The sequence below is a fragment of the Aquarana catesbeiana genome, unplaced genomic scaffold (assembly GCF_042186555.1).
Source record: "Aquarana catesbeiana isolate 2022-GZ unplaced genomic scaffold, ASM4218655v1 unanchor234, whole genome shotgun sequence".
Lineage (NCBI taxonomy): Eukaryota > Metazoa > Chordata > Amphibia > Anura > Ranidae > Aquarana > Aquarana catesbeiana.
The window spans coordinates 466,639-487,734 of NW_027362662.1; the positions used below are offsets into that span (position 1 = coordinate 466,639).

Below are 21,096 nucleotides of genomic sequence, written 5' to 3' on the forward strand. Positions count from 1 at the left end.
ACAAAACAAACAATGTCTGGTGTCCAGTAAGGATACTCGACCGCCTACTGTCACTCCTACCAGAGCAATCGGACTCTAGTCCCCTACTACCTTTTCCGATCAAACCCTCGAGTGCCTGCCAGTTCATCGAGCACGCGAGGATTCTTCTATGCAACCCCCTCAACCCTGACTCGGTTAAATTGATGATAGGCAACTCCTATCCTCATATTGATTAGTGGTTCCAAATTAATAATAACTACTGCAGTAGGGAACAGACACAAAAGATACGCTCAGCATCTTTCCAAATAACTGTTCTGCTTTATTATGACGCAATTGAAGGTTTTTATGCACATGATTACGTAGGTATCACATTAATATTACAATTGTACGTTTATGGTAACAAGGGGCGTTACATAGGCAGGCTAATTCTAATCAGGACTCGAAAGAATGTAAACATTTACTGAAAACATTATTAGTGCTGTGTGCACAGTGAGGGCAGTGTGCGATACATACAAAATACAATACAATTATAAACAGAACTTACAAATTTCCATTACAGTCTCCCCTCTTTTGATCAATATTTTGATCACTAACCATACCTGCTATCACCTTTAACCTGGAACCTCCACACGCTTAGGTGGAGGTAGTCCTGGCCAAAGAGGCAAAAAAACTCCATTGTGGAGAAAATAATAGCTGAGCAACTTTTTTCATTACCAAATGACTTTTCATTGTGAAAAACAAATGATTGATAAGACATATTTACAGAGTACTGGCTGTACACTCCTGTGGCCAGAATGGCCTTCTAGCTGAATTGTGGGCATGCTGACTTATCAGCACATGTAAACACAGACAATTCTACATAAAATGGAAGACGTACAAAAGACAAATATGACTTCAACATGGCTGAACTACTTTTCAAATATGTATATATCCCTTACAATTAAAGTAATTGAATCAAAAAGTACCCTAGACTGTGATCACAAGAGGGAAACAAATCAAACACAGAGATTTCTTTAATTTGGTCATTTTTGCAGTGTCTGGTGTGGATCCAGGTGACTTTTCCTTCAAGTTTTGCAAAAACTGTACATGAACTAGATGCTGTATTGAGTTTCCAAACATTTCCTTATATATAAATATCTCTTAACAATCCACAAGTCACCTGGCTTTAGTTTTAGATCCTCCCAAACTTTTAGGATCTGGAATTGGGGAGAAAACACATAAATGAGTTTGTCAAAAAACCTTAAAAGATCAGCAACTTTCTCTGTGAGATCCGAATGGAGGAGTTCAGCTGCTGAGACAAAATATAAGCAAGTGAGTAACACACTCCCAAACCAAATCCCATAGGGAGAGAGTCCAATATCCCCCTTAGAGGCTTGATAAAATATAAGAAAACATTCAGGCAAAAGTTTTCTAGTTTCTTACTCTACTTTGTCCGCTACATTGTAGACAGTAAGGGGTGTAAAAATAAAACCTCAAAACTTCTAGTAAGGACTCTCCTATAAAAAATGATTTCCTCTGTTCCTCTCTGTACTTTCTGGCACTCTGTACTTACAAACTACTTCTGATAACACTTTTTACTGTGGCCTTTGCAGTAGCATTTGCCACTGGACATCCAAAAAACATGTCCATACAGACAAAATGCATACTCGTAAGATCCTAACTTGGGCATCTGGATATATCTTTTTGTAATCTCTAGAAAGGATATTCAGCTTTTGGTAACACCTTTGGTAACAGGTAAAACAAGAAGTGGCATGTTATAAAAACAACTGTGGTGAACCCTGGCTCTATCCCACGCTCATTTACTAAGGCAGCCATAACTTCTTGTGACTGATGACACGGCCCATGTGTCAAGCTGAAGGGAAAAGAGTGGCTGGCAGACATAAATGATCACTTTTCCCAAAGTCCCAAAGTTCATAAGAAGTTGCCCCCTGTGGACCACTTGTTGTTCTCGTTCTGGGGTCCTTAAAGTTTAATTATTATTCCCAGCTATACTGGGCCAGAACTAGGGTGGAATCTGTGAGTTGCACAGTCAGTACTCCGGTCACCAATTCCGAATTGGAGCAGCCTCGGCCGCGACCCAGCATGGGGTCCCAGATCACATTATTAAGAGATTAGGCAGGTGGAAGTCTGCCTGCTTTGCCTGGTACATCCCCATCCTCGGGTAGAAATAGCACAAGCATTCACCAAACTTGCTAAATGCATAAAGCTAAACTAATAAAAAACTACACCCCTACCTGAATGTTTTTGCCCCCTTATTTGGTATACCAACCATCAGACCAGGGCACACTTAAGGCCCATTTCATGTTGTAAGTCTTATGGCAAGTTTATGTTGTTCACATCCGTATCGGCCATAGGGCTTCGACCATAAATAAGGCGGCCAGTATGGTGGCCTGAATTTATGGGAGGAGCCTGGAGGGTATTTAAGCAGCCCGCTCGCCTGTGGTCTTTGTCGATTCCTGTGTGCGATACCCACCCTCCCATGCCCTTTTCAGGGCATTTCTCAAATTATTTTCTCTTCACAATATCTAGTACCTGTAGGTACTGTAATTTGTGTGATCTGGGTAAAACATTTTTTGCCGCAGCTACAGATAAAGAGTTGGATTTTTAGATTAAAAACTAGATCGCCTCAGGGGTTAAACCTGAGGTGGGATCTGGATTTGCACTTACATTAAGCATGCCTCTCCCCAGAGCCTCCTCTCTCTGTCTCTTTTCCTCCTCTGGTCACTTTTTTACATACCCAAATTATTATTTTTATTTTTTACTTTTTGTATCTAATGCTTTTTGTATTTATTTATATGCACTGTCTCTGCTCTGTTCACTCTCACACAGCCCCGCCTCCTCCTAACCCCGTGCCTGTAATAGACAGAACGCGGGTCCAAGGCTGGGATGCATTCTGTCTATTACAGGCAGGGGCTTAGGAGGAGGCAGGGCTGTGTGAGAGTGAGCAGAGCGGAGACAGTTTCAATGTAAGCTGTTACAGCATGTTTTACTATTCGGTGATCACGCGGCTCTCCTCTAACTCCAGTCACGATCCAACCACCCCTCTCACTTCCTCTGCCCCGGCAAGGCTGCAATGGGGTCACTGTAAGGCTGCAATGGGGTCACTGTAAGGCTGCAATGGGGTCAATGTAAGGCTGCAATAGGGGAAATGTAAGGCTGCAATGGGGGCACTGTAAGGCTGCAAAGGGTGCACTGTAAGGATGCAATGAGGGCACTGTAAGGATGCAATGAGGGCACTGTAAGGCTGCAATGGGGGCACTGTAAGGCTGCAATGGGGGCACTGTAAGGCTGCAATGGGGGCACTGTAAGGCTGCAATGGGGGCACTGTAAGGCTGCAAAGGGGGCACTGTAAGGCTGCAATGGGGGCACTGTAAGGCTGCAAAGGGGGCACTGTAAGGCTGCAATGAGGGCACTGTGAGGCTGCAATGTGAGGCACGGTGAGGCTGCAATGTGAGGCACGGTGAGGCTGCAATGTGGGGCACGGTGAGGCTGCAATGTGGGGCACGGTGAGGCTGCAATGTGGGGCACGGTGAGGCTGCAATGTGGGGCACGGTGAGGCTGCAATGTGGGGTACAGTGAGGCTGCAATGTGGGGCACAGGTCACGCTGCATTGTTGTTAAAATTGTTGTTAAAATTTATTTTTGTAACTTAAGTCTGCATAAAACATTTAAGTATCATTTCATAAGATAATTTATGATGGAGTGATTAGAGGCGGGGCAGGGTAAGGGTTGGGTGGGGCAACTGGTGGCAAGTAACCATTGAGACCTGGCTAGTAGCTCAGGACTTGAAATTCTGAGCCCACTTACAAAGCATGTAGAGGTCTGTAACTTTTATCATAGGTACTCTTCAACTGTGAGAAACTAAATCTAAAACAAAAATCCAGAAAATCACATTGTATGATTTTTAAGTAATTAATTTGCATTTTATTTCATGACATAAGTATTTGATCACCTACCAACCAGTAAGAATTCCGGCTCTCACAGACCTGTTATTTTTTCTTTAAGAAGCCCTCCTGTTCTCCACTCATTACCTGAATAAACTGCACCTGTTTGAACTCGTTACCTGTATAAAAGACACCTGTCCACACATTCAAACAGACTCCAACCTCTCCACAATGGCCAAGACCAGAGAGCTGTGTAAGGACATCAGGAATAAAATTGTAGACCTGTACAAGGCTAAGATGGGCTACAGGACAATAGGCAAGCAGCTTGGTGAGAAGGCAACTGTTGGCGCAAATATTAGAAAATGGAAGAAGTTCAAGATGACTGTCAATCTCCCTCGGTCTGGGGCTCCATGCAAGATCTCAACTCGTGGGGCATCAATGATCATGAGGAAGGTGAGGGATCAGCCCAGAACTACACAGCAGGACCTGGTCAATGACTTGAAGAGAGCTGGGACCACAGTCTCAAAGTAAACCATTAGTAACACACTACGCCGTCATGGATTAAAATCCTGCAGCGCACGGAAGGTCCCCCTGCTCAAGCCAGCACATGTCCAGGCCCATCTGAAGTTTGCCAATGACCATCTGGATGATCCAGAGGAGGAATTGGAGAAGGTCATGTGGTCTGATGAGACAAAAATAGAGCTTTTTGGTCTAAACTCCACTCGCCGTGTTTGGAGGAAGAAGAAAGATGAGTACAACCCCAAGAACACCATCCCAAATGTGAAGCATGGAGATTGAAACATCATTTTTTGGGGCTGCTTTTCTGCAAAGGGGACAGAATGACTGCACTGTATTGAGGGGAGGAGGGATGGTGCCATGTATTGTGAGATCTTGGCCAACAACCTCCTTCCCTCAGTAAGAGCATTGAAGATGGGTCGTGGCTGGGTCTTCCAGCATGACAACAGCTCGAAAAACACACACACAGGGAAACTAAGGAGTGGCTACGTAAGAAGCATCTCAGGGTCCTGGAGTGGCCCAGCCAGTCTCCAGACCTGAGCCCAATAGAAAAACTGGCAGGTTAGACACCCCCTCTTTTTACATTGGAAAATACCAACACGACTGTCGAAATATCCTCTAATATCAGTCGGTTTGTCACACCGAGATTTGGAGATGCTCGGAGCAACCATGTTCTTCAAAGTACGGGCCCTTCTAAAAACAACTTGGGGTACCTTTGGGAGAAGGCGACCCAAATTCAGGTCAGCTTGGAGAATATGCCAAAGTTTGTTCATGAACTTAGTGATGTTTCTATAGTTGCTATTAAATCCTGTGATAAATCTAGCACTCTGTTTGGATGGAGTGTTATTGTGTTTACGTTTGGGACAACCATCCGCACAGGATGCAAAGGCTTCCGAAAGCAGATCCTGAGGATACCCCTTTTCCAAGAATTTTGTGGTCATGATTTGGCTCAGGGATGTGTAGTCCTCAGGTTTTGAGCAATTTCTCTTCAATCAGAGAAATTGGCCCTTAGGTATGTTTCTTTTTCCAGGCTGGGTGGTGGCAACTCTCAAAAAATAGGATTTTTAAAACAGCTTACCTGTAAAATCCTTTTCTTGGAGTATATCATAGGACACAGAGCCTCAAGTATTTACTTAGTGGGTTATGGGCCTACCTTCAGGTGTTGACACTGGTATAATCCAATACAGGAAGTTGACTCCCCTATATAACCCCTCCTCCTTCCAGGAGTACCTCACTTTTTGTAGCCAAGCAATATACTTATACCCCATAAAACAGAGGGACGGGAGCTCTGTGTCCTATGATGTACTTCAAGAAAAGGATTTTACAGGTAAGCGGTTTTAAAAATCCTTTTTGCTTTATTGTACATCATAGGACACAGAGCCTCAAGTAATTACTTGGTGGGATGTGCCATAGCAATGCTACTTGAGGGGAGGGAGACACAACCCATAGGGTACCCCCAAACCTTGAGGAATTATACTGCTGCCTGCAGCACACTGCGCCCGAAGGGGATATCCTCATTCTATCTTACATCCATTTGATAAAATTTTGAAGACCAAGTTGCAGCCTTGCAAATCTGAGACATGGAGGCCTGGTGACGCACTGCCCAAGAAACACCAACCGCTCTGGTAGAGTGTGCCTTAACTTGAAAAGGGGGAATCTTTCCCTTTAAATCATAAGTTTGAATTATTACTTGCCGAATCCACTTAGCGACAGTGGATTTTGACGCTGCCTGTCATTTCTTAGGACCCTCTGGCAGAATAAATAAGACATCAGTCTTACGAACCTGACATAGATTTTCACTGCTCTCAACATCAAGACAATGTAGTGACTTTTTCTTCCCTGGAACATGGTTTTGGAGAAAACGATGGCAGGACAATATCTTGGTTCAGATGGAAGCCTCTGCTTGCTTTATGGACTCTGCTCTGCCTGATACCCCGGTTCTGACCTCTGCTTGCCTAACGGACTTCCTGTTCTTCAAGTTCCCCGGTACCGAACGGCAACCAGGACTTCCATCAGGCCTTCCAGGAATTCTGCAGTTGCCAGAAGCCCGTGCCTCCAACTCCCTGTATCACTTCCAGGGGCTCGAGTGCGCGTGGTCGTAAGGGCGAGCCGCTCTCGGCATCTTGGCCTCGTGAGCATTAGTCGTGACACATGCTGAGAATAAATTAAGAGACAAAAGCTATTGGCTACTGCCCTGTTTATAGTCCCGACGTACGTGTTTTACATCACCGCATTCACAATGATCGGATTTTCCGATAACTTTGTGTGACTGTGTGTATGCAAGACAAGTTTGAGCCAACATCCGTCGGAAAAAATCCATGGATCTTGTTGTCGGAATGTCCGATCAATGTCCGACCGTGTGTACGGGGCATTAGTGAGTCAGACTCCTCTTTCAGTAAAGAGATCTCTGCAACTGAGAGTGTCTGTGATAAATCCTCAGGTGAAAGCTGATTGGCGTCCTCAGTGCCTCTCCCTCCTCTGCGCCGTGTGCTGTATGTGGATCTTACGTTCCTTACATCACACGCCCCTCGGTGTCTTCCAGCAATACCCGCCCCTCTCCTTGAATATGCCTATTTCACGTGAACGGCATGCAGGTCTGTCATTGCAGACCTGAAGGGAGGAGGAAACGCAGCTTTTCCCCTTGCCACCGGCCTCTGGGGACCAGTATGCAGGTATGTGACGCTGTCCTTGTAAGGACGTACTCTTGTAAGAGAGGAGGGGGAGAGAGAGAGGGCGGGAGGGGTTCTGTCAGCAGTTTCCTGACACAGGAATTCCCATGCTGTTAGGTGGAAGTGCTGCTAAGTTTAAGCCCCTGCAGACAAGGGGGCCATGGTTTAAAAAAAAAACCCTTTTTTCTTTTTTTTTTTTAAAACCTTTCTCAGCTGCGCCATCCACAAATTATATCTGTTTTTAGCCACTGCTGTATCTTGCTAAAACCCCCTAATTTATATCCTTTAAGAACCCCCTCCGCTGGGACCACAGAAGCTATATAGCCTAGAGACAGAGCTGCTGAGTGGTGTAAATTACCCCCTATAGAGGACATTCTAACAGGTATACAAGGAATATAGAAGGAAAAAGCCTCAGCCTTTTCCCTTACCTTGTCCACGCTGCAGGATACTGCTGTAAACAGACAGATCCAAACTTCACCCATCACGGCGGGTTGCATGGTAACCTTCAAAGACTGGGTCCCTTTAAAAGGGGTTCCACTCCTTTGGACCTGTATAGCACCCCTCAGAGACAGCTTTAGGTAATGTAGTAAGACCAAAAGAGTCCTGGTTCCTAGGGTCCAGCTCTCAAGAAGAAGCGTTACAGGCAAAACCTCGTTCTTGTCTGCGAGGCCCGGGTACCATCCTATGGCCTCAGGGGCGAGGATGGATCCGGTTGTGGAGGTTTTTTAAATCTATCATGGATCCCTCCAGCTCCTCAGAGCACATCTTCACTTGTGACCAACACCTTAGACACTGGTGAAAAACTGAGCTACTCCTGGAAGGAGGAGGGGTTATATAGGGGAGTCAACGTCCTGTATTGGATTATACCAGTGTCAACACCTGAAGGTAGGCCCATAACCCTCTAAGTAAATACTTGAGGCTCTGTGATGTACGATAAAGAAATGAATGTAAGAGTTGCCTGCCACCGGCTTGTAATGGTTCTTAGCATGTATCGAGCCGGCATCATGGAACAATTCTAGGTCCAGAAAAATGAAAACGTTCTGGATCGACAACATATGTGAAGCTGAGACACAGATTGTGGAGCATTGTAACGCGAAGAAAGGACAGAAAAATATCTTTAGTACCATCCCAAATCAGAAGCACATCATCAATATATCGACCATAGAAGACGATGTGCTCTGAGAAGGGATTGTTATGCCAAACAAAAAGTTGTTCCCACAACCCCATTGTTATATTGGCAGAACACGGAGCGAAGCTGGCTCCCATTGCTGTGCCCCTGGTTTGAAGATAAAATTTATACTGGAAAACAAAATAATTATGCTCTAAGCAAAATTTGGTACTGTCCACCAGGAATTCAGCCTGTCGTGAGTTCATTAGTGGCTCAGTACATAGGAAGTGACTAAGTGCCCTCATTCCGACTTCATGTGGAACTCAGTTGTACAAGGAGCACACGCCAAGTTACTTACCAAATGTGTATTTGGTAAATTAGACCCATACATATTTGTTCAATGCATGTATTTATATATATACACAGGGCTTTTTTTCAGCTGGAACTTGGTGGAACTCAGTTCCACCACCTGTGGCTCAGGCCCTCTGCCCCTTGCTCACCACTATCACTTGTAAACACAGAAGTCCAGCTTCTGTGTTTACAATTGTGTTTACAATTGACAGCTTGTCTCCCAATGGATAGACAGTGTTTTTAATCCCTTGTACGATAATGAACATTAATATTTATTTTTGTTTTTAAATGTTTTTCCATGATATTCGTTATGATATCCAGGTATTGGATGATTGGTGGTGGATCAATTGGTTGTCCCGCCTCGTGACTATAAAAATCCTGTTCTATGCTGGATCTTGAGAGTGTTATCTGAGGAAGGGGGTTAAACCACGAAACATGTCATCGTATACCACTCAAGCTCCGGCACCTGCTGTGATACTCATTACATCCCCTGTTCTGATCCATCAGGCTTTGCCGATGTCTGCCTGCGGTCGGAGCATGTGACACAGTCTGGGAGGAGTCCTGTGGTGTCCGGACACCTTGCAGCTCAGCCTCGTTCCCGCTGCCCCTCCAGCATCCATCTCTGGTCTCACCGGCAGCTGCAGTGGCTCTGCCATCTTCCACTCTGCTTATACAGTGATCGTGCTTCCTGGATCTGTGCCCAGCCTTTCCCCCCCCTGGTGTAGCCCGGCTTTGGTTATGGTCACCGCTCCCAGCTGTTGGAAAGTGTTTTCAGGCTTCCCATTTTTAGTCTGCAGCCCCCTCTGTCTACAGCCCTCATGGAAGCGGGACAGCCATTTCTCCACCACCTTTGGCTCCATTGCTGGCACTATCACAGTGTGTTTGGTCATTCTGATGATTTTTCCCATTTGTACTGTGTATTGGTTACATGTTTTATCAGCAATAAACTGTTTTAAATTTCACATGGATTCCATCTCCAATTGATTCCTTGCCACCTCCTGGATCTGCGCTTCCCAATTCTGTTGTTTTTTATATCACTCAGTCCTTGCCCTACTCTGGACCAATCAGTGAGCAGTATGGGTGGAGGAATGTATTTAGTGTTAATGACCCACCTGTACTGATCTCTGTAGGAGTGTCCTCCTCTATAAATGTCCCCGTTATTCCATCCTCCTCCATAGACTGCTGATCATCCCTCACATACCTCTCTTCTTCTTCTGCTTTAACCTCAAATTCTATATCGATTGGATCTCCACTCTGAATCAAGAAAAGGAGAGAGAATATCATCTGTAAGATATAAGCTTTATTATTGTGACATCACATAAAAATCTAAACATTGTCTCCATGAGTCTGTGTTTTATAAGCTCCGTCCCACCAACCTTGTAACAGTGAGGGATGGTGTGACCTTCCTGTGTGGAATCCCGGGAATACAGAGGACGGGGACATCTCTCTGGTGGGTTTCTGTAGCTGGATGATTCCACCATGGTGTCCTGGTACAGATCTTTGTGTTCTTTTAGAGACTCTGACTCCTCCATCACCCCATCCTCATCATCCTCCTCTTTTATCTCTTCTTTAACTTCAACTTTAGAATCTCTCAGGTTTCCACTCTGAATATAGAATAAAAATGACATTAATGGTAACAATGTAGATAATGTACAGATCCTAATGATACTATCAGTGATTGTTCCTCATCTACCTGATGATGGTGAGGGATGGTGTGCTCTTCCTGTGTGGAATCCCGGGAATACAGAGGACGGGGACATCTCTCTGGTGGGTTCCTGGTATTAGGTGGCTCCATCTTATTCTTGTGTCCTTCTGAAAACTCCTCCATCACTCCATACTCCTCATCCTCCTCTTTATACTCTTCTTTAACATCAATGTTATCATCCCCGAGGTTTCCACTCTAAATATATAATAAAACACATACTGTAACAAACATGATTGTTTAAAGATAATCACAAGGGATTGTTCTTAATCTACCTGATGATGGTGAGGGATGGTGTGACCTTCCTGTGTGGAATCCCGGGAATACAGAGGACGGGGACATCTCTCTGGTGGGTTCCCATTACTGGATCCATCTGTAGGAAACACACACACTGACTGAATACATTGTTTCTATGTGTTTATCAGATGATGGGGGATCTAGGTGGACCCTCCGTACTGCTCTCTCCTTTACAATAAAGTCTCCTCTTACCCGGTGATGTGAGGGGCGGCTGATTGTCCATCATGACGTCCTTGTAGAGATCCTTGTGTCCTTCTAAATACTCCCACTCCTCCATGGAGAAATAGACAGTGACATCCTGACACCTTATAGGAACCTGACACACACAATGATACAGTCACCATCCAGACACATCCCTTGTCTGTTACTGGATAATGTCCCAGAATTCCCAGCACCGCTCACCTGTCCTCCATGATCTCTCTGGTGACTTCTAGAATCTTCTTTGTATTTCTCTATTCTATCAGGGAGGGAGGTGGAGGCAATGTGATGGTCATGTGATCTCCAGACTTCACAGGAGGAAAACTCTAGATCTGAACACAAATAGAACAATCAAATGATAATCCCAGAATCCTCCTCACCTCTCCATTCAGGTCTCCATTTTATTAAAGCCCCACTTCAGACAGATATAATTTACCCACACAGGACCCCCACACTATGCAGGTTGAAAACTTTTGCAGGCATTCTGATGTCATTACATACAATGCAGGACCAACAGTCCCACTTTGCTAGTAAGGATGCCAAGGGTCCGCCCACATCCTAAGAGCATCAGAAAAAAAGCCAGATAGAGGGACATTGGGAGGAGGAGCTGTGAGGTCAGTGTGATGTCATAGGACATATAGGCTCTGGATGGAGGGACAGTTGGATGGGAAGATTTGAGGGGTCCTCTATATAAGGCTCCTGTGCAAACCAAATCAATGTTCCTGGGTGTGTCCTACCTCTCCTAAACTGAAGAGTGAACTTTGACCTTTACCATACAGAAATCTGTCAGGAATCTGTGAAAGTAAGCTCTCATGTGATCAGGTGATGTGCGGAGGAACGGAGTGTAAATACCAGACAATTTTCTCCAGAGCTCCTAATGGTGGGGATGGATTTCGCTGCATCCACCCCCCAGGATCACTGCAGGTGTGGAGAAAAGCTGTGTAAGAGGATATGGAGGAGAGATGAGGAGGAGATCCAGGAATCAGGATAAAGGTCAGGACAAGCAACAGACGAGCGCATCCAAGAGATGAAGCCGGGGTCACTACACAGAAAATCAATCCAAGGAAACAACAGGCAGGACGAGGAATAGCAAGAAGGAGCTCAGAGACAAATGAGAATATTGCTCAGCCAATGGGAGATTATCTCAGCATGACTTACGTAATGAAGGAGATGAGGGGGAGGGGAGGAAGTCACTTAAAGTGGTTGTAAACCCGGGTAACAAAAAAAAAAAAAAAACCCTGCAAGACAAAGGCATAATGAGCTAGTATGCATAGCATACTAGCTCATTATGAATTACTTACCTGAAAATGAAGACACCGCAGCCGTCCTTGTCTCCACCTCCAGCCGGCGACATCTCTCCCGGAGGTTACTTCCGGGTATCGCAGCTCTGGCGCTGTGATTGGCTGGAGCTACGATAACGTCACTGCCCCGCATGTGTGCAGGAGCCGCCTGGAATGGCACAGTACAACTGAAGCAACGGCACGTACCTTCCATTGCTTCAGTGCGCATGTGCTGATGACATCGTGACATGCGAATACAGGGATATCTCCTAAACCGTGCAGGTTTAGGAGATATCCAGTGCAGATACAGGTAAGCCTAATTATAGGCTTGCCTGTAGTTTAAAGTGGTTGTAAAGGGTTTACAAACACTTTATGATGCATAAAGATACACGGAAATTCAGCTGGTTCAGCAGGGATCGGTCACATTTCCATCCATGTGTGGTCACTGCCGGATAAAAGTCACTCCATCAGCGGCTGCAGCCAATAGCTTCATCACTGATCTGTGTATTCTGAGAGCGGAGGAGCGCCCCCCATTGTCAGAATACAATAGTGCAGCGGGGAGGATTCCCCCATCCCCCTCCAATGTGTGGATGGGGGAATCACTTCAGTTTTTTCCTCTCATCCCGCTGGCTGAACGATAAAACTGAACCATGTATGGCCAGCTTTGGAAGGAAGATATATTAATAATCATCTGATCCCCCTGAAGGGGTTATTCTACATATTACCTCCTCTGCCGCTAGTTCCTGCAGTGTCTTCTCTCTCTACGTCTTTCCAAAGGGAATGTCTGCCAGTACCTGACATCACTTCCTGTCTGTAGCTGACATCACTTCCTGTCTTCCATAGAGACTTCCTGTCAGGATAGAAGTGAGATCACCACCTTGTGGAGATCAGAGGAACTGCAGCCCTGAGAAACATCTCGTAGTGTGAACACGGCCTTGTGCTGTGTGTGTATGGACTGTATAGGTGCAAAGTGGAAGCAGTGGATCTGCAGGGAACAGCATCTTGAGCACAACACACTTTCCTGGTGGCTCCCATGTCAGCATACCCATGGAGCAACCAACCATGGGTATGCTGTTATGGGCAGGCACCAGGAAAGGAAAATTACGGAAAGGTAAGTATTCAATTTTCCATTTTATGTTGTATATGAATTTGCACATGGATCAGTTTTCTTCATTTATTGATAAACACCATAAGATCAATGAAGTAGGTGTAAAGTGGAAGCAGTAGATCTGCAGAGAATATTATTTGAGCCCCTAGCACTTTATATATGAATGTCTCCACATATTTTAGTGTATTTGTGATGATTTATGTGCACACACAATAGGACAGCGCTGTGACACATAATGCTCTTCTAGTTGATAAAGGGAATACTTACCTTTGTTACAGCAGCAGTCCGGTATAAGTTATTTTTGTAGGTATTTGAGTTGTTACACATAGCGCGGGTTTTATTCTATTTATATTGGATATGTAGGATATACAGTACATACACACACAGCACAAGGCCGTGTTCACACTACGAGATGTTTCTCAGGGCTGCAGTTCCTCTGATCTCCACAAGGTGGTGATCTCACTTCTACCGGGACAGGAAGTCTCTATGGAAGACAGAAAGTGATGTCAGATGCAGAGGCTAAAGGACATTCCATTTGGAAGGACGTAGAGAGGAGGTAATACGTAGATTAACCCCTTCAGGAGGATCAGTTGATGATTAATATATCTTCCCTCCAAATCTGGCCATACATGGTTCAGTTTTATCGTTCATCCAGCGGGATGAGAGGAAAAAACTGAAGTGATTCCCCCATCCACACATTGGAGGGGGATGGGGGAATCCTCCCCGCTGCACTATTGTATTCTGACAATGGGGGGCGCTCCTCCGCTCTCAGAATACACAGATCAGTGATGAAGCTATTGGCTGCAGCCGCTGATCAAGTGACTTTTATCCGGCAGTGACCACACATGGATGGAAATGTGACCGATCCCTGCTGAACCAGCTGAATTTCCATGTCTCTATGGTCACATCCCAGGTCACCATGGTGACTAGAAATGGTGTCCTGGCCCCTGGGCTTTTGTCATTCTCACTGTTGGTCTGAATAATGTTTCTGCCTGAAACCCGGACACATTATTCAGACAGGAATGTGGCTCGGAGCGGGGCCAGGCGGGAGGGGGAGGGGAGGAGGAGGAGATGATGGCACCCGACCTGTGAAGTGAGGGGTGGACTGGACAGGACAGGACATGAGAGGACTCATCTCACTGAGCTCCCGCTGCCGATCTTTATCCTTTCCGCATTACTGTCACCATCGGCTCCTGCTTCCACCCACAGCTGCCTGTGTCCCTGCAGAGCCCTCCGGCAGAACAGAGAGGAAGGAGCGGGACCAAATCTCCAACATGGCGCCACCTCGGCACTGCCGCAAAGATCCCCACAAGGTGCTGAGAAACAGGACTACAGAGTCCTTACAGGAGTAACCAGGACAAGCCTGCAAAGCAGCCAGCTAAGAAACCAGCCAGGGAGGGACATGCTGCTTTATGTACACAAGATGTCCTCTCCATCCACTCTGCTCTCACACACTGCTGGGGGAGATGTACAGGACATGCAGGAGGACACAGGGGAGGGGGGATTGCATTACTGTCCTACATTCTGCACCTCATGTCCTGTGTTCTGCACCCTATGCCCATGTCCTGCATTTTACACTCTGATCCCCATGTTCTGCACCCTTCTCCTGTAGCCCATGTCCTGCAGTGACCTGCACCCTTCTCCGGTACTCTGTATCCCATGTCCTGCGTTCTGCACCACTTGTCCTTCACCCTTCTGCACCTTGCACCCCATGTCCTGAATTCTGCACACTGTACCTTTCCCCTGCACCACATGTCCTGCACCTTGCACCCCAATATTCTGCACCCTGCTCCCCATATCCTGCAGTCTGCACAATGTACCCTTTCCCTGCACCCCATGTCCTGCATTCTTTAGCCTTCTCCTGCATCCCATGCCATGTGGTGACCTACACCCTTCTCTGGTACCCTGTACCCCATGGGGGGGGGGGGAGAATCACTGGGGGAGTCAAGGATGGAGAAAGATCTGGGGGTCCTAGAAGAAGACAGACTGAGCAATAGCATACAATGTCAAGTAGGGATGCACTGAATGGGTTTTTTGGTGCCAAAACCGATACCGAAAATGAAAAATACACTAGGCCGAAAACTGATACCGAAAATGACTGTTTTTTAAAAATATTTTTATACAGGAGATGGTCAGAGACTGCAGACATGATACAGGAGATGGTCAGAGACTGCAGACATGATTCAGGAGATGGTCAGAGACTGCAGACATGATACAAGAGATGGTCAGAGACTGCAGACATGATACAGGAGATGGTCAGAGACTGGGGACATGGTACGGGAGATGATCAGAGACTGCGGACATGGTACAAGAGATGGTCAGAGACTGCAGACATGATACAGGAGATGGTCAGAGACTGCGGACATAGTACAGGAGATGGTCAGAGACTGCAGACATGATTCAGGAGATGGTCAGAGACTGCAGACATGATACAAGAGATGGTCAGAGACTGCAGACATGATACAGGAGATGGTCAGAGACTGGGGACATGGTACGGGAGATGATCAGAGACTGCGGACATGGTACAAGAGATGGTCAGAGACTGCAGACATGATACAGGAGATGGTCAGAGACTGCAGACATGATACAGGAGATGGTCAGAGACTGCAGACATGATACAAGAGATGGTCAGAGACTGGGGACATGGTACGGGAGATGATCAGAGACTGCGGACATGGTACAAGAGATGGTCAGAGACTGCAGACATGATACAGGAGATGGTCAGAGACTGGGGACATAGTACAGGAGATGGTCAGAGACTGCAGACATAGTACAGGAGATGGTCAGAGACTGGGGACATGGTACAGGAGATGGTCACAGACTGGGGACATGGTACAGGAGATGGTCAGAGACTGCATACATGATACAGGAGATGGTCAGAGACTGGGGACATGGTACAGGAGATGGTCAGAGACTGCAGACATGATACAGGAGATGGTCAAAGACTGCGGACATGGTACAGGAGATGATCAGAGGCTTCAGACATAGTACAGGAGATCAATGTAGCCTCCCCAGTGCCCATTATATGCAGCCTACCAGTGCCCATCATTTGCAGCCTGCCTGTGCTTCACTAGTGCCCAGCAGCCTACTAGTGCCCATCAGGCAGCCTGCCTTAGTATGTCAGACAGGATCAGGACAGGGCAGTGTTAGCAAGGCAAAGCCAAGAACAGTGCTCTATCTATGGAGGAAAGCTGTCAGCACACTGCCTTAAGGAGCAGCTTGTCAGTATGATCAGCGGGAGGAGCATTATCAGTGTGCAGCACCGCGGGGGTTAAGAGTGCAGGAGTGTTGTTTGACATGCTGTTAGAAACAGTGAGCCTGCTTGGTGATTTTTGTTGTTTTCTAATAGACCCAAAGCCGAGGGCTGGTGGTCTCCCCCCTGGGAGCCCGACTGCAGGCTTGTGAAGCCTTTGGGTCTGGTAAGGCTTGTCCTTCCTGGGGGGGTTTCCCCATCTTCCTTGGGGGGTCAGCAGAGCTTGGAAGAGCCCCCTTGAGTGCTGAAGGACCCTAGGTACAATGGGGTACCCAGAACTTCAGGGACCATGGTTTCCTGCTTCCTCCCCCTTACCTGGGCACGCCGTTGCAGCGGGTCCTGACTCCTGGGCCTCCTGGTTGTGAGGTGTGGCTTGCAGGGGAGAGGAGATGGCGCCATCTTGCCAGCGGCAGGAAGAGGAATGACGCAGCTTCCTCCCTTGCACCGGAAATGACGCCGCTGCGTGTCCCACAAGGGCAAGTTACTTCTGGGTTTCTGAGACTTCGTCAAAATGGCAGTGGCATCCTAGGACACCAAGAGCGGAGGTCTGGCCATCAGTGGAGGCAGGCATCCACAGCCTGCTCTGGCCAGCATCAAACACCACTCAGCAGGACAAGCTGCAGTGTAGAGATGGAGCGAGAGGAGGGGCCAGCAGCGGCAACAGCAGTGGAGGAGACCACAGGGGGTGGGTCTACCTAGCTGGTGGGGGTATTGAGGGCGGTCCCCCTAACTCTTACCCCTGCAGGGTACAGTAACAGGTTATTTCTGTTTGAAGTAAGCAGGAAAATTGTCTCTTTCAGGGGAGGACGTTGCTGCCCAGATGGTCGCCAGCCGTCCTAAGACCCCTTCCCATTCCAAGAGGTGTGGATACTGTTATGACAAGTTGTCGCAGGACCACACGAAACCCTTTTGCTACAAGTGTATCCACAAGTTAACTGGGAAGGAGACCCTTCAGGTCATGAGGGACTTTCTCTCATTTCCAGGCAATCCTAAAACCTGAGGCTTTCCAGGCAATCCTGAAACCTTAGCCCCACTCTAGTAGGGCCCAGGCAAGGGAAGTTTCATCCTCATAGGAGAGCCCCCCCCCCCCACTAATAGAGCAGAAACTTGGGATCCAGGTGGCATATTTATAAGCCCTGAAACTCTGCAGTCACTGCCCTCTCAGGGTCTGGGTCTCCGATCGGAGCTTTTCTGATGAGAGGGAGGAATTAGAGGACAGCCAGGAGGAGGACTCTGGACCAGGCAGACAGATATGGGGGGTCTCCTTAGAGCAGTGTATGCGTCAGAAGAGATCCAAGAGCTCAGTTTTCTGCCCAGGACAGGATGTATAGAGGCCTGGTTAAACTCCAATCCAGGGTTCTCCCAATCCACCAGGCCCTCAGACATAATTCTGAGAGAATGGAAGGAACCTGAGAGGAAGCTCCTAAAATTTAAGACCTGGGGGGCGTGGTCCTGGCATGGCGGCGTGAGGATACATCTTAAGACGCAACAGCCGCCAGCCTCCACGCCGGCAGCTCCCAAGATGGCGCCGGCCCGCTCTGCAGCCTCGATCACAACAGGGGATTCCACGGTGCCTGATCTCCCGCAAGAGCGGCCAGACGACCACACAATGCCGCCTTTCTCACCTCCCCAGTGATCTATCTCCCTACCTACCCAGATCGCTGACGGTCTCTGCAGACATGGAGGAGGAACTGCTCAGCTTGGAACATACTGCCTCTTCACCAGCTCCTACACCACCCAGCGCTCTGTGCCTTAGCCCAGAGCACACTGCAGAGCAAGGACTGATGCCTCCACACCAGGTCATAGTGAGTACCCTCGGTAGCCCACCCCGGTCCCCTGGTCTCCCTCTCACCTCCAACTCTGAGCATAGGTTATGGGCATTTCTACAGCAGCTCCCCACTAGAGCAGACTTTGAGTCCCTTGTCCAGAGAATGGAGACTGCTTTGAGGGGTAAAGTACAGACTCTCAAATAGGAGTCTGAACTGGACACCTGGGTTGCCGCAGTGGAGCAGGAACAGGGTGCAATGTCTCAGTCTGTGCAAACCTTACAATCTTCTAACTCTGCTCTCAATGACCAAGTTGTCCAACTGCACTTACTCCTTGACAACCTGGAGAATCGTAGTTGCCGGCAGAATATACAGTTGAAGGGGGTCCCAGAATCTGTCCCACAATCAGAACTGCGCTCGACAATGGCCAATATTTTCAGTCGTTATCTGGACCGCACGCCAGACTCTGAGGTCGTCATTGACAGAGTTCACAGAACCCTGGGCCCAAGATCAGATTCATCAGACAGACCCAGGGATGTCCTTTGCTGCTTACACACTTTTATCCTCGAGGAGGACATACTACAGCGGGCCTGGAGGGTGGGAGTCCTGAAGTTTGATGGCGCAGCTGTCCACCTTTTACCGGATGTTTCTAGGAAAACTCTTCTCATGCAGCGGTCCCTCAAACCACTCCTGGAACCTCTGAGAGAAAAGGGTCTTGCCTACAAGTGGGGCCATCAATTCCATCTCAACGTCCGCAAAGGAACAGATACCTTCCCTTTATGTCACCCTTCAGAACTACCGGACCTGTTTATCTTTGCTGAGATACATTCGATCCCAATACCCAACTGACTTATAGTGCTCGTCACTGGAGATCCCTGGCGCCAGGTCCCCCCAGGCAGACCACAAAGGGCCCATTACCATCACCGTGGTTGGGGAGGCCTTTCACAAGCTAGAGTGATGGGGCACCCCCGATCCTCGCTCCTGAATGAAGAGGCGGCCGGCTGAACTTTCCACAGCAGACTGTCAGTCTAAACACATCTCTACTTTTTTGCTTTACCTATTGAACGGACAGGAACTACTTACCTCTACTATATAATTTTCTTTTGTTTGTTTTATTATTAGGAACAACTCTGGCTTGTGAGGGGAATGGCCAGTGAGCCCAGGGTCTTCCTAATATGACCTTTGATATGCTTCGGTTCACTGAAAAGCAGAGGCCTCCCTTACACTATAAAGAGTTAATATGGTTCCCCTTTGTACTTTCACGTTGTTTATTACACTGCATTTCATGCCCATGGATATTACATATTACTGTCTGTTGCTTCCCTAGTTATGTACCTTGAGCGTTCAGGGTTGGACTGAGAACATTACAGCCACACTCAGGAGTCATGGCTCTACCTTTGGACAGGTCCAGTGGCCGGATACACCTATGATTTGGGGGTGGGTCTGTCAACCTGTCCCAGGCTTAGAGCACTAGACCGGTGCTGAATCCCACCCTTCCCCCTACAAGAGATTATATATTTGAAGTTTCAGTGATATGATAGCATGCCTTGGTCCGCTGAACAGTGAGGGCCTCCCTTGCACTATAATGAGTTAATATAGTCCCCCTTTTTGACTTATACGTTATTTGTTACACTGCTTTTTATGCCCATTGATATTACATCTTACTGTCTGCTGCTTTCCTAATTGTGTACCTTGAACGTCATGGTTTGGACTGTGAATTTTACGGCCACACTTAAGTCCAGTACACACGATCGGATTTTCCGCAGACAAAAACCTCAGACTTTTGTTCGAAGGCGTGTGCCTGGATTTTGTCTTGCATTAAAACGGTACACAATTGCCGGCCAACAAACACGAACGTAGTGACATACTAGACGTACTACGAGCCGAGGAAGTTCAATTGTCAGACGCCACCCTTTTGTGCTCCTTCTGCTAATTTCGTGTTAGTAGAAGTTTGGTGAGTGTTGATTCGTGCTTTTAATTTTGCGCTTTTCGTTTCGCGCTTTTCAGTACGTTTCTGAATGGCCGTTCGTCAATCAGCCATGTTGCGAAATCAGAGGAGATAACGTGTTATTTATTATTGGCCTTGGAGTTATTGCTTTGACCAAAGTTCAGTCCAAGAACAGGAGGAGGAGGATTTCTTGGAGCAAAAATTGGTTGCTTTATTAATTGTGACCAATTATGTCATATGCCTTTGCTGCGGGAGCTCCAGGAGAATAATCCGGATGATTTTTGGAATTATCTCCGGATGACGGACCCCTGCTTTCACCAACTTTTGGCATTGTTGACCCCCTATATTAGGAAGCAGGACACATGCAGGAGGCTTTTATTTTATTTTTTGGTTGAATAATGATTTGATTTGGTAAATTTTTGGATGCATAGAATGCACTTTTTGGCTAAGTTCTATTGGCAGATAGCATGTCTAATTTTATTAGACATGATATTAGACTGCCGGTTAACATACCTCAGACCTTTTTTCATGCGGTACGGTCGGTATTTATCAAATTCATTTGGCGAGGTAAACGTCCACGCCTTGGTAGAGCATTACTGTTACGACCTAAGTTGAAGGGTGGAGTGGGTTTTCCTGACCCGGCCCTATATTATACTGCGGTGCATATGACCAGGGTCGTGGACTGGTGCCGACACAGTGCCCTGAAAATCTGGGTATCGCTGAAACAAGAGGCAGCCCAGGCTCCGCTTCCTAGCCTGCCCTGGACAGGGAAAACCCACGTTGCACACTTAACTACATATCCGTTGATTGGCCCCACTTTAACGGAACTGGACAGGTTTTTCTGACTATCTTCACTAAGCAGTTTTCCTTCCCCAATGACTCATTATAGGGCACCCTGGGTTTGTACCCGGTCTCACCGATCTGGCTTTTCTATCGCAAAACTTGCAGGGACTTCTGAGGGCCTTGCAGCTCCTGCGATCGTCTGGTTGGCTATCTTCAGAGACTTTGTTCTCTGGACAAGCCCCTCTTAAACTGGAT

At 47.1% G+C, this 21,096-nt stretch overlaps 1 protein-coding gene and 1 pseudogene across 1 annotated transcript in view; one reads left to right on the plus strand and one right to left on the minus strand.

The window, feature by feature from the left end:
- The window catches only part of LOC141121918 (uncharacterized), a 274,854-nt gene extending 262,042 nt beyond the window's left edge, over positions 1–12,812 (minus strand). The window contains exons 1-3 of the mRNA XM_073611667.1: positions 12,709–12,812; positions 10,908–11,035; positions 10,698–10,821 (exon numbers count right to left, since the gene is read on the minus strand). Of these exons, the coding sequence (XP_073467768.1) occupies positions 10,698–10,821; positions 10,908–11,035; positions 12,709–12,784 (328 nt within the window). The 5' untranslated portion in view covers positions 12,785–12,812. The remainder of the gene's footprint in view (positions 1–10,697; positions 10,822–10,907; positions 11,036–12,708) is intronic.
- A 744-nt stretch (positions 12,813–13,556) lies between these two features.
- Positions 13,557–21,096, plus strand: part of LOC141121920 (uncharacterized) — a 103,257-nt pseudogene continuing 95,717 nt past the window's right edge.